This window comes from Vigna umbellata, chromosome 7 (genome assembly GCF_029865625.1).
Source record: "Vigna umbellata cultivar VRB3 chromosome 7, Vumbellata_1.0, whole genome shotgun sequence".
Classification (NCBI taxonomy): Eukaryota; Viridiplantae; Streptophyta; class Magnoliopsida; order Fabales; family Fabaceae; genus Vigna; species Vigna umbellata.
Genome location: NC_142171.1, coordinates 35,802,679 through 35,815,847, shown reverse-complemented (window position 1 = coordinate 35,815,847; position 13,169 = coordinate 35,802,679). Strand labels below are relative to the sequence as shown.

The window sequence follows — 13,169 nt, the reverse complement described above, 5'->3', positions numbered from 1 at the left end:
AGTGATCCAAGAACGGGGGAAACAATCTAAACCATGACTTTGATATCATGTTAAAAATGAACTTTAAACTTAACTTAATCCAAGAAAATCGACATGTAATGCGAGATTTTACACCTACTTATATACTCTAAACTGATCTTATCACTAGTTAAAGTGAGAATTCCAACACACCATTCTCATGCCAAGGTATATGCATCTTGTGCTTGAGACTAAACATTAATAGATAATCCAATAACAGTCCTCTAATAGGTGAAACAATATGTCTAACAAAGAAAGAAATTTTGGTAACTTAAATTCTAAAGCATTGCACTCATATCATGTTAAGAAGTGAAATTTAAACTAATTTTGTAGAATTAAGTTAAGCTTAAAATTCACTTTTTAACAACATATATAGAATAAAATATTATATTTTATAAAAATATAAATTAGAAACATTATTTATATATAATTGTCATTGTTTTGTAGCCATATTTTTTTTTCTTAATTTAGTAACTAAACAGTAAAAAATTAAGTTGAATTAATAAATCACATAAACTTAATTAAAAGTAAAAACAAAACAAAAAATATTTAGTCATAAGATTAAACTAAATGTCATTTTAAGTCATTTAAATAGTATTGTAAATACGTTCATGTAATAATGATTACACATGTAAATTATTATATTTCTTAAAAAAAACATAAATATATATTCGGTGCGTTGTAATCACTCCCCTGCATACTAAAATTTGCAAGTAAATACCACCCCCAAAACGCTCTTAAATAAGATTGCAGATATTTTTATGGGCGTCGCGAAGTTTAGGGTACATTTTGTTTTCCTAACCTAAATTAGATACTACAAATCTTCAACATACACTCAGAAGAAAAATAAGAAAAAATATATATAAATATGTAAAATAATTCTTGTAACATATTTAGTAAATTTTACCAAATTTTCAACAAACGAAAAATCATTTATATAAAATATATATAAACATCAAAACTCACTTTAGAAATTACACCTCAATCAATTTTGATTGTAAGCTTCCAAATGTGTCACTTTTCTAATACTTGTTATTGAAATAAAAACTACATTGCATCAAACTCACGTTTATTTAAAACTAATTCTATAAAATTAAGATAATCCAAAATCAATTATATAAACGCATATCAAACACTAAATTAAAGCCAAACATAGCATATATAGAAGCTCGTTGGCACAATGCAAACGCGGGCTTGTAAGCTTAACAAGTCAGTTTGCAGTACCTAAACACACTTCTAGAAGCTCCAAGTGGAAATTAAGGTATTTGCACATGTTTGGGAGAATGTAAAGGCAATGTCTCAAACAGGAGAAGTTGGTATAACGTGATTATATCTGAAGCAACTTTAAAGTAGCTTTTGTATTGTATTGAGAACTGTATATGTATTATGCTCGGCTTCACTACATGGTTTCTTTTGAAATAGATGTCCCTAAACATAATCACTTCAAACTCAAATTTAACAAAATCCAATTTCGAAAAATCAAGATCATACAAAATCAAGTTTGCAAATACTCATCGCATCACACACTGAATCCATCCATACATGCATGATTAATAAATTGATTGCTTCAGTGGGAGAAAAGCATGATAGTAGAAACCACTGGAAAAGTCTACGCAGATTAGAACTAAATTAACTATTCAACAACAGATAATAAGAGAAATTCAACAAGCTTTCTGTCTCTAAAGAAAATGGCTTTGCTGTTAATCCACCATATTCTAAGACAAATAAAATTATGCGGTTACTCTTTTGAACAGTTTATAAGTGCCAAAAACATTCTTCTCTTGCCAAAGGTAAGGGATGAAGAAAGACCTATACAAAGCCGGTGAAAGCTCTCTGTCCAAATAAGGCAATGCAGCAATAGGCTGAAATACAAACAATGTTGAATCAGTTAAAAGAAAATATTAGCATTCAGAATGAGAAAGTGAGAAACTTCAACAATGTCTTACCTCCCAAGTTGACAAGTCACTTCCACGAGTGAGGTAAGGCCTATTGAGCTGCAGCTCAACAAGGAAAGTACAAGCATTTACATCAAGGAGCTGTGAAAGCAATGAGTAGTCAGTAGCATTCTAACAAAAAATTTTCCTAGCAGCTATACATATACAGTTAAAGAGGACATACAAATTGCTCGCTTGATGCCATGTTTTTGTTGTTAAAATATGGTGGTGCTGCAGCAGTCCCCCCTAGGGTAGAATTAAATGGGAAGGGAAGAAGACCTCGGAAACCATCGTCGATCCATCGAACTTGTCCCACATAATCTGGGATGAAAAATGATGATGGAAAGCGATGCCATTCGCTTCCAACACAAAGAACAGAATCTGCAATGCAAAGGAATAAAATGATGCATTATTCTGGCGCTAGTCTCAAAATACCTAATAATTTCCTCTTCAGCCTGTATCAGATATCCATTGAAATAGCGTTTCAGTGATTACATAATAGTGCTAATTTAATGGATATTTGATACAGAGGCTTGCAATGAACAGTGAAAATTTAGTCTAGGCTAGAAGATAATGGCATAATATAATATTTCTAACAGAGGGTCAACAGAAGAACCACAACGATTAGAGGGAAAGTACAGAAAGACGTAGCAAAATTTTGCAATTAGAGCAAGCACAACAAATGAATTCACTGAATGTAATAGAAAGTCCTGATGTTGAAGTAATAGTTATGACCGAAATTCATTGAAACACATTCAGTTTCCAGACATGTAAAAAAGTAAAATTATGCTAAAGGAATATGTGAATTTAAGCATCACAGCAGGCTTAGTTTCTTTAAGTACACCCTAGAGTTCTCTTCTTCAATAAATCCTTTTGAAGACAATTTCTTTATAAATTGCACACTCGTATGTGTTAGGGGTTGGAAGGTATAGGAGGGAAGAAGAAGACCGAACGGTAGAAGGAGGAAGACCAAGCCGAACGGGGGAATGAGAGGAGACGACAGACCAAACGGGGGAAGGAGGAAGACCAGAGCTGATCGGTTGAAGAGCGCGACTATCCTAACTGGGATAACAATTAGGGTAGGCGGGAAATATATTGTTACTTACCTGAGTAGGAGACGTAACGAAATCACCCTCTCACACACTCACAACAAGCAAAAGAATAATGAAAGAATGGACTTGAGCGAATGAATCTCTTTTATTGATGGTAATAGCTGAATAAACAAAAGTAAACAATAATTGGGAGCATAACCTCCATCAATTATTTGGGAGCATAACCTCCCTCAAAAGACAATAATGTGTCACAAAACTCAATAATCAAAAGCATACCTTTAACCCTAGACTCTCCCTTTATTTATACTAATTATTTCATAAATAAAATATTTTCCTAGAATAAAATATGAATATTGTTCTAAATACCTAGAATAAAATATGAATATTGTTCTAAATAAAATATTTCCCGCCTATCCTAATTGTTGTCCCAGTTAGGATAGTCACTCTTCAACCGATCGGCTCAGGTCATTCGTTGCTTCCCACTGTTCGGCCTGGTCACTCTCCCTTGTTCACCGTTCGGCGTGCTCGCTCCCTGCCTTCCACCATTTGGCCTGCTCGCTATCTGCCTTCCACCGTTCGGCCTGGTCACTCCTCGCTTTCCACCGTTCGGCTCCAGCTCTTACCACCTTCCACCGTTCGGCTAGACCTCTCCACGCCTTCATCCGTTCGGCTACCGTTCGGCTACCGTTCGGCCTTTACGGTCAATACCGTTCGGCCTCACTTCCCTCCTACCTTCTCCTTCTCATATCCTTTCCAAACCTTACTATTACCCCCTACCTTATACCGTAACATATTTAGTAATTATAGTAAATAAAGTTATATCCTAGGAAAATATTGTTAATTACAGTAATTAGAGTAGTATCCAAGGGAAATATTGTTAATTACGGTAACTAGAGCAGTATCCCAGGGAATTATTGTTAATTACAGTAATTAGGGCAGTATCGTAGGGAAATATTCAATATAAGTTAATTACACTAATTAGAAATATATCCTAGGAAAATAATAGTATTAATAAAGCCCTGACCCTAGGTTTAGGACATGCTTTTGATTATTGAGTTTTGTAAAGGAGGTTATGCTCCCTAGTGAGTGAAGGAGGTTATGCTCCCAATTATTGTTTGCTTTCTTTGATTTAGTTATTTCTATCAATAAAAGAGGTTTTTATTCAGTTACATATCTGTCGATTTACTGAGAGAGCCGAGGGTTATCTTTCTACTTACGATCGTAGTTAGTTACGTCTCCGACTCGGATACGTAACAGTATGACATGTTGTAGGGAATGAGGAACCCAGAAATAGCATCTCGAGTTTCAGAAATAGATATGAGAAAAAAACAAAGAGAAGGAGAGCATGCTTTGGCAGTGTTTGTTGAATTACAAACAAAGAACCTAAGGAGAACATTCTCATTTCAAGAATTATGGTTTTACAATTGTTTTTCACCTTTCTACAATAGATCTAAGGCTTAGTTTTCAAACAGAATACTCCGTCATCTACCCCCTTATCTTATTTAAGCTAACTTCTCCGTGGCTACATCACACATGGCCCCTATACTCCATTCAATCACATTTATAAGCAAAATAGTCATTTAAAATATAATAGTAAAGTCACCAAATGTTTGACTCACTGTTTTCTGCATCATGGTGCTCCAAAATCTTGTAAACCTCCAATGGTGCTGAGTAACCGTGAATCAAAGAAAATGTACGGGCATGAGAGGCATATAGTATAAGGCTAAGAGCCACTGGTCTCATAACTTTGGCAACCTGCAGTCAGCAAAGAAGAAATCCAGAAAATATTTACTGCTTGCATATCAGAAATATAGAGATTTATCCACAGCTCAAGTAATTAGTTATCTTACTGTCACTATTATAGAACGTTGGTATGTATCATATTTGCTACGAAAAAGATCTGGGAAGCTCTCAATAACAGCTGAAGCAGCAACACAAATAAGTGGATATATTGGATAAAGGAACCTGCATGCACAGATGGGAAAATCCGTTATCCATGTCAATTTAGTGTATTTTATAATAACAAACAAATACAAAAATCATAATTAATTCACTAAACTGCACAAGCTAAGGAATAATACTAAATAAATATCCTTCTGAAGTGCATAATTATTTTAAAAGTTACTATATCAATGACGAGGGTAACTAAATCTTGATTGTAAACCCCATTCACAATGTCTAGGTTACACTTAACCAAAGGGAGAGAAAAACTCAACTCTCATCAGAAGTGAAGAACTAGATATGAACTCCTTTCATGAACAAGTAATCCAAACTATACACACAGAAAAGGGCTTAACCTTGAGAAACTGATTTTTGATTAATGATAGGCTTGATAATATAATGAAGATCTAGAAGACAGGCTTAATTTTTCTTATTCCAAACTTCTTCCCTGAGCTACTGAACATGCAAAAAAGAAATTGAAGTGGTGCAAATAATATGGAAGTTGACTTCAGTTCAACTTAAAATAGAGTCCCATATTCACCATAGTCTAATCAAGCAATTAGCAAGGTGATAGGTTTGATACAGTTTACAAAAGAAGGTAGTTAGTACAGTTGTAGTTACATAACTGTAACAGACTATTATAAATAGTCTTATTAGGAGGTGAACAGGTAGTTTTGGGGGTATTTTGTAAAGGGAAAAGTTTACAAGGGAGGCATTCAAGGTGGCTATTGTCGGCAGGTTTCAACCAACAATTCTGCAAAACCCCTTTGAAATTCTGATCGGCTTGCGACAAACGGATTTAGTGGAAGATTATATTGAGCAATTTGAACAATATGATGGGTTCTTGAATGGGTTGAAGGAGGATATCAAGGCTGAGGTTAAGTTGTATGAACCCAGAAATCTTCTTAAGTTGATGATGAAGGCTCAGATGGTTGAGGAAAAAATCAGAGTCATAGCAAAAGGGGAGACCCCAGACATAACAAGTAGTATCACTAGTCACCAGGGAGGGCAGCCAGCCATATCTATCCAGCCCATGCCTCCTCCACTTACTGAAGACTATATTCTAGAAGTATATACGGAACAACTGCTAGGTACTAGAAAGACCACTCAAGGTGACTTAGAAGTTCTTATCAAATGGAAACGTCTTTCAGATATTGAGAATAGTTGGGAATCTGCTGCTGCATTCATAAAGTATTTCCAGACTTTCACCTTGAGGACAAGGTGAATATTCATGGAGGGGGTATTGATAGGTTTAGTACAGTTTACAAAAGAAAGAAAAAAGAAGGTGGTTAGTACAGTTGTAATTACATAACTGTAACAGACTATTATAAATAGTCTTATTAGGAGGTGAGCAGGCAGTTTGGGGAGTATTTTGTTAAGGGAAAAGTTAGGAGAGACAGGTCCTCTCGAAAGACCTTAAAAATTTTTACATTGTGGGTTCATGTTCATACCACATTGGTAGAACTGGACTGTCTGATTTCTTAGTGAACATCCAAGAACCTGTCTTGGAGTTCTGTACGTCTGTAATAACAGTCTGGGTACCTATCACAAGGTTCCATGTTCTTAACAATAAACAATTCATAGGTAATACCTGTCAGTCTTTGTAAACCCAAACAAAACCATCCAAGTTACTACTTATAAAAACCAGGCTATATTGGAGATTACTAAAAAAACATAAAAGGTCAGAAGATCTGTATAAACCAGGAGGAAATGAGAGATTGATATCTATTTCAATCTCTTGACAAAAAACATATTACTGTACTTGGCGTCTGCATTTTGCAAGTGAATAGCATGTGCATATCTCAAATAACATCATATAGTTAACTTTGTAATAAAAGACCAGGTTAAAAATTCAGCCAAACCTTTCTTCTTTGTGTGGCTGCAAAGACATAAACCCCAGCCAAATATATATAGGAGATATCACAATCAGTAGGTCTGGTGCATATTTCTTTTTTGCAATAGGAAAAATCCCCAAGAACAGCAGAGCAAGAACAAAACAAAAGTTGAAATTGTTAAATCCATTCCTCAGATAATAAAGAGGCCCTTCAATCCCGTACAAATGGCTTTCACCACCTCCAGCTACGTTGTATATTAAAAGATTCAACACAGATGAAGTCCACTTTCCATAGGAGTAAAAGTCCGTAACTATTGACAATGCCTGTACAAAAGAAAAATTAAAATAATCTGTTATTGTGAAGGACACGACATACGAAATTTAACAACATCATAGATCATACGATGCAAGCAAAGCTATATATATATATATATATATATATATATATATATATATATATATATATATATATATATATATTATGTACAACCTTATATGGTATAGACATTATATATAGGTTGGGGGACGGTTCCAACTTACAAGAAGAACAACCGATGTGATCGTAGCAGCAATAAATGCCACTTTAAATTTTCTAGACAGAGAATATACTGTCACTGGAAGGAAAGCCAAGATTGAGAATGGCCAGCCAAGTATGACACCAATAACAGCAACAGAAATTGCTGAAGCCGGCTTATCCAGAAGAAATAAACCTGACGCGAGAGATATTGCATACATAGAAAACGAACTCGGCAAGAAACCTAGAGATATAAAAGATTGATAAAGAAGAACATTAGCAAAACCAGGTCCCACAGAATGCAGAATCATTAAATAGATGGTACTTGGTCACCCTTTATTAATCCTCATAGGTAGATAGCATGATGGCAAGAGAAGATGAAGACAAGAAACCATTGCCAAGGGATCACTTACTAGTGCTAGCAAAGAAACAGCCACTAGTTAGGCACAGCATAGCAAGTGCATAAGTAGCAAGTCGTTTTCCATACTTTATCGAAAGTGCTACCACGAGAACAGTGTCAGTTAAAACAGAGAGAAGACCAAGAAAGAATCTCACAGCATAAAACACTCTCACCTACAACAAGAAAGCACATTGGTAACATGAAAATCATAAGCATTTCGACCTCCAGTCTTAAACAATTCAACAAATACGCACAGAAGGAAACTTACTTTGTCTTCACTAAACAACCATGAAGCTGGTCGACCCACTATTTCATGAAATAAAAGGTACAAATATGACCGAAGAGCATACTGTGAACTGCAACCATGCACACACTACTTGTCATTTATCAATACCATGACCTGAACTGAAACTAATGAATTTTCTTCTCAGTCTTTAATTCATTTCTTGCAAGTTATAATGGCTCCATAAAAATAATCATTTTTCCTCTCATCTACAAGGTATTAAGGGTGCATTTGGAAGAATGAATTTACTATCAATTTGGGCTTAGCTTGCAACATAAACACTCAAGAAAGTATTCTGAGAGAGCTTACCAGCTAGCTTCTAATATGTCTCTAATTTTTTTTTCAACTTATCTAAATAAATTTCCCATGAAAGCTTACGAAAATTGCTTACACCTTCATGAAAAAAAATATTAACTTTATTTCCTCTTCAATTATATAAACAATTTATCATACATTTGCGCAGTCTAAATAAACATCTCCATAACTTTATTAGTTTATGGAAGAAATCCACATCATTTTACATTCTTATTTTTTCTTCTTCCAAACACAACCAAATAATCAAAATCAAAACTTTTTCTCTTCTTCCAAGACCCATCTTCCTAGAAATGACCCCAACTATAAAAATGTAAAACAACAAAAACCCAGAATTTGGTTGAATCGAAAAGGAAGGTGGGTGACTTAGATACCTATATTCCCATGTCTGGAAGCCAGTTTTGTAGAGAAGAAAATGAAGGGGCTCCCAGTAATTGAAGACTTCGTCGCAATCATGAATGATGTTGGAGGTGGCACTCATGTACCTCAAAAATCCAAGAGCCAGGAACGGAAAAAGCCACCCCAACCCTTTTCCATCTTTTTCCTCCGATTTCTGGGGCTTGTCCAGCTTCGTGTACGGCTGCGACGGAGATGGATCAGACGCCTCCGAACGTCGCTGCCTCACGGCGGCAGAGGGGGCCATTACGACTTAAAAATGGATTGGAACTTCTACTTCTTCTGCCTCACACTAAACGCACTCCTTCAAAGGATTCAAAACTTCTTCTGCCTCCCAAACACTTCCTTCCTCTCAAAGCAAATTCTTCACTTTTGTCTTTGCTGTATCCTTATTTTCTCTTTCTTCTTTTCTTACTTTTATTAATTTAATTACTCCTATAGTGCTTTTTATTTGCTCAATTTTAAAAACAATATTGTTCTATTATGTTCTTTTCCCTTTCAAAAATTGTCATTAACACGTTACAATAATTTATATATATTATTGTGTTAAATGAAAAGAAAAGTAAGTAAAATAAAAGTGTTCAAATTATTTTATTAGAATTTTATAAACTATTGTATCTCTTAATTTGCACAAAATAATATTAATTAGAAAAGAAATTAACATATAACCAGGTTTCATAAAATTACTTAAATTCTAACTTTTAACATTTATATAATTTTAAGAAAAATAGTAGTATAATATTTTAAACAATTAAAATATAAAAATATGAACGCAATATTTTAAAATAATTACAAATCATATAAATGTAAAAGTTAGAACGTTTCTTATATTTTGAAATAGATAGAGAGAAAAATTAATCGATATATTACTAACATTCCTTCATTATTTCATTACAAAATTTACATATTATAACTCCCAAATTATAACAATTAGTGAATCAAGATAAATCAGTTAAGTTTTTCATTCAAGTGTTTTCTTCCTACTTTGGATTTTTTTCATGGCATCATTATATTTGAAATTAAAATTAATTTTATTAGTATAATTTTAATTTTAAAAAATACACATTTTATTATTATTTGTTTACGTTTAATTTCTTTCACTACAAAAATAAACTAATATAACACGGGTTATTTTCTGGAGGTTTTCAAAACTTCTATTAATTCCAAACTATTTTAATAAAATCCGCAGTTAAATTTTAATTTCATTTTATAAATAGTTTACCAGCGGTTATACTAAACTGGCAGGCAAGCATTGGCCCAGAAAAGAATGGCCCAAATAGTTGCCTATGAATGAATTAGGTCCCGCTCCCAATTTTGCTTTTTAATGAAGTTTTCAAACTAAAAAGATCAACAATCATTCGCACACCATGGAGGAACCCACCTAACCCGAACCGAGAGTTGTCGACTCCATCGCCATTGACGTCGCTGCAGATATGACTGGCAAGAGTTTTGAACCCGCTGTTGTTGGCTCAACCTTGAACGGTGAGCCCAACGGGAAGCGGAATAGTGAGAACAACAATGACGAAATTCGAAGAAGCAGAATGTAGAGCGGGCAGAGGAAAGGGAACATTTGAACGGAGAGGATGAAGAAGAGAAGAAACCCTCGGGTCCGGCGAAATTGGATTTCATGAGTTTCCCCTCTTCTGTGAAATAGGGTTTCATAAACTTTCGCCTAGCTGTATTCGTTGGCTATCATGGCCGCCAAATAAGCTTTGTCCCCGCCCCTGGAATCAGTGATAAGTTTGAGGTTCTCTACGATGTGTTCTACCTTATGGAAGATATCGCTAAGGGTGTGATTGTTTGACACTGAGTCACGAGTTGAAAAGAAGTTGTGGCTTTTCTTTTTCACTGTTCCTTTGAAAAGAAGTTGAATATATTGTATCTATCTGGAGGTTTTGACAGGAATTAAGATGAATTGGATGAAAAAGTTGAAGTAGCAAGGAGTTGGAGTCAGGAAAGGCTGGAAAGTGGCACATAGAAGAATCGTAGATAGCGCTGAGCATCAGTTTGGGGAGCTGAGCGCCAGTCTAGAGGTGAAAGGACTGTTTCACGCCTGGGCGCCACCGCTGAGGGCCAGTCTAGAAGTGCAACCACTGTTTCAGTTTGGGCGCCACCTCTGAGCGCCAGTTTGGTTTTGAAAGCAATGTTTCACGCTTGGGCGCCACCGCTGAGGGTAAATTCATGCATTTGGCTAACAAAAAGGGTTTCCAACAAATGGCCTTGATCATATGATGCAAACAAACAAGTGATTCAATCATAGAAAAGCTGGGCAAAGTCATTCATGCTTTCAAAGTAATAACATTCAACAACAACTCTGAAGCTCAAAATCTCACATAAAAGTTCATTCACATTCCACATACACATCCTGCTTAGCATCATAATCACAATCACAACATCATGCATTTGTTCACATAGCTCGTGAACCACCTGTATAAGCATATAATGTGCACAATCTCAACATCAATGAAGATCCAAACATCATCAAGCACTACTCATCATGCAATAGTCCTAATCAAACCATCATAACAGACAAGTTTCAAATTGAGTACATCAACCCTATTCTAAAAACAGAAGCAAATAAGTTCTATATTACAAAACCAAAGATAGAAAAGATCCTGCTCTAGTGCTGATAGCATCCATCAGTAGATGTTATCTCAGCTCCTCATCAGCCTGTGCTGCCATCTGTATCTTCCTCCTCTTCATTATCTTCAGCATCCTCAAATGCGTCATCATCATCATCATCTTCATCTTCCTCCATAGTTGAAGCTTCAGCTGCTCCAACTTTGTTGCCTTGGGTCTGTGATGAGTGCATATTTATGCCCACATTTATGCTTTAAAATTAAATGTTTTATGAGATATTTGTGCTTAAATGGTTGATTTAAAGAGGATTTGTGATGATTGGATTCATTGTGTTTGGAAATGAAAGGGGCATAAAAAGTGTGTTTTAGCGCATAAATTATTCTTGGATGTTCTAATGTTTGTTGATGCAGCTGAAATATAAGGTTTGTTGGTCCAAATTGCAATTAAAGGCCTAAAATCAGATTTTATTTGATAAATAATATACAAATGGGCCACACAGACAGTTTTTACCCTTGCACCTCCTAAATTTCCCTACATACACCCCTCTTTTCTTAACCAAGCCCAAACACTAAGTCTTTTCTCCTACACCCCTAAATTTTCCTACCCATACCCCTCCTACCACTAACTAGTCAGACTTCACCAGATCATGCCACATGGCAGTCCACCATTAACAGATTGAACCATTCAGATCATGCCACATCATTGATCCTTTCACTCACTAGTGAACCAATCAGAACACGCCACCTCAGCCCTAACACATGAGCATAATCTTCTCCAAAGAAACCCTAGTCACCGCTCTACCGTCAGTCGCCGAGAAATCGCGCCGCCGCACCGCTCCGCCACCACCAAATCGTCCTCCTTTCTCGCTGGACAACCACCACCATCAATCTCCTTTCTTGCCGGCGCATCAACGGACCACCATTCCCGCCACCACAACGCCTCAACCATGCCGCCGCAACACCGCTGTCAACCATCAAGTCGCCGCAACCTTTCTTCTTCCTCGGGATTCCTTCTATCGCGCCACCGCAAGCAACCACCACGCTTCTTGCTCACCATCATCATCCTAGTCGGATCGCAAGTCGGTACCCAAAGCCGCCGCAGGAATGACCATACGCCTCAATCATTCACCATTCTGCTCCGCCACACCTGCAAATCTCGAAATCCTGAACGCGAATCGCATCATCTCCTTCGAATAACCTGCACTAAAAAACCAAGAGCCAGAAACGCAAAGACGAGCAGCTAGCGATACACGGTTCTCTCCATCGGCGTATGAGCAAAAGGGGAAGCCCTTTCCCCGATATGAAACCCTAAGTGTGCGGAAGAGGGCAGCCACGTGTGAAGCCTTGATTGGTGCGTGCAAGCTGGGTCAAAACTGGTCAAAGCAGGTCAACAAGTTTCCTTTGGTCAAAGGTGGTCAAACAGGGGTCTTTCTTGCAATTTCAGAAATTAAAATGGGGCTAAAGTGCAGATAGAAGAAATTTCAGGGCTTATGTGTAATTTTGGAAAATTTAGAAAAGCTAAAAGATAAAATTCAGTTGTTGAATTAATTTAATTCGAGAATATCAACAGAAAATATCTTCCAAATAATGTTATAATTATCTAAATCTTTTAGTTATTTGGAAGATATGAGATAAAAGATTCTGTCAACTGAATATTCAGAGTCCAAGCCCATTCAAGCCCTATATAAAGAGACCCAGGGAACTGCACTTCATTCATTCATTCTCTCATACTCCTCTCACTTTTCTTTCATCTTGTATTCAACTCCATTCATGGAGAGCTAAGCATCTAGGGCTATTCTGCTGTAATTCCATGGTGGATTTTGAGGTTAGATTGAGTTAATGCAATTGTTTATTTTGATTATTGCCTTAAGTTGTTCTCTCTCTATGTCTTTCATCTCTCTATCTT

The 13,169-nt window shown here is 36.1% G+C and overlaps 1 protein-coding gene across 1 annotated transcript; it reads right to left on the bottom strand.

The window, feature by feature from the left end:
• Positions 1-1,605: 1,605 nt before the first annotated feature.
• Positions 1,606-9,103, bottom strand: EBS3 (Alg9-like mannosyltransferase family). The gene is made up of 10 exons (XM_047311787.2): positions 8,663-9,103; positions 7,962-8,049; positions 7,707-7,866; positions 7,320-7,537; positions 6,808-7,103; positions 4,855-4,969; positions 4,624-4,759; positions 2,137-2,333; positions 1,965-2,054; positions 1,606-1,880 (listed from the first exon to the last, which is right to left on the bottom strand). Exons 1-10 carry the CDS (start codon positions 8,929-8,931, stop codon positions 1,749-1,751), a joined length of 1,701 nt encoding a protein of 566 aa, XP_047167743.2. The 5' UTR covers positions 8,932-9,103; the 3' UTR covers positions 1,606-1,748.
• Between the last annotated feature and the right edge of the window lie 4,066 nt (positions 9,104-13,169).

Coding starts and splice junctions, on each gene's coding strand:
- EBS3 (XM_047311787.2), bottom strand. CDS start 8,931: ATGGCCCCCTCTGCCGCCGTGAGGCAGCGACGTTCGGAGGCGTCTGAT. Junction 7,538..7,706: donor CTGTTTCTTTGCTAGCACTA/GTAAGTGATCCC, acceptor TTATATCTCTAG/GTTTCTTGCCGAGTTCGTTT. Junction 4,970..6,807: donor CAGCCACACAAAGAAGAAAG/GTTTGGCTGAAT, acceptor CTGTGCATGCAG/GTTCCTTTATCCAATATATC.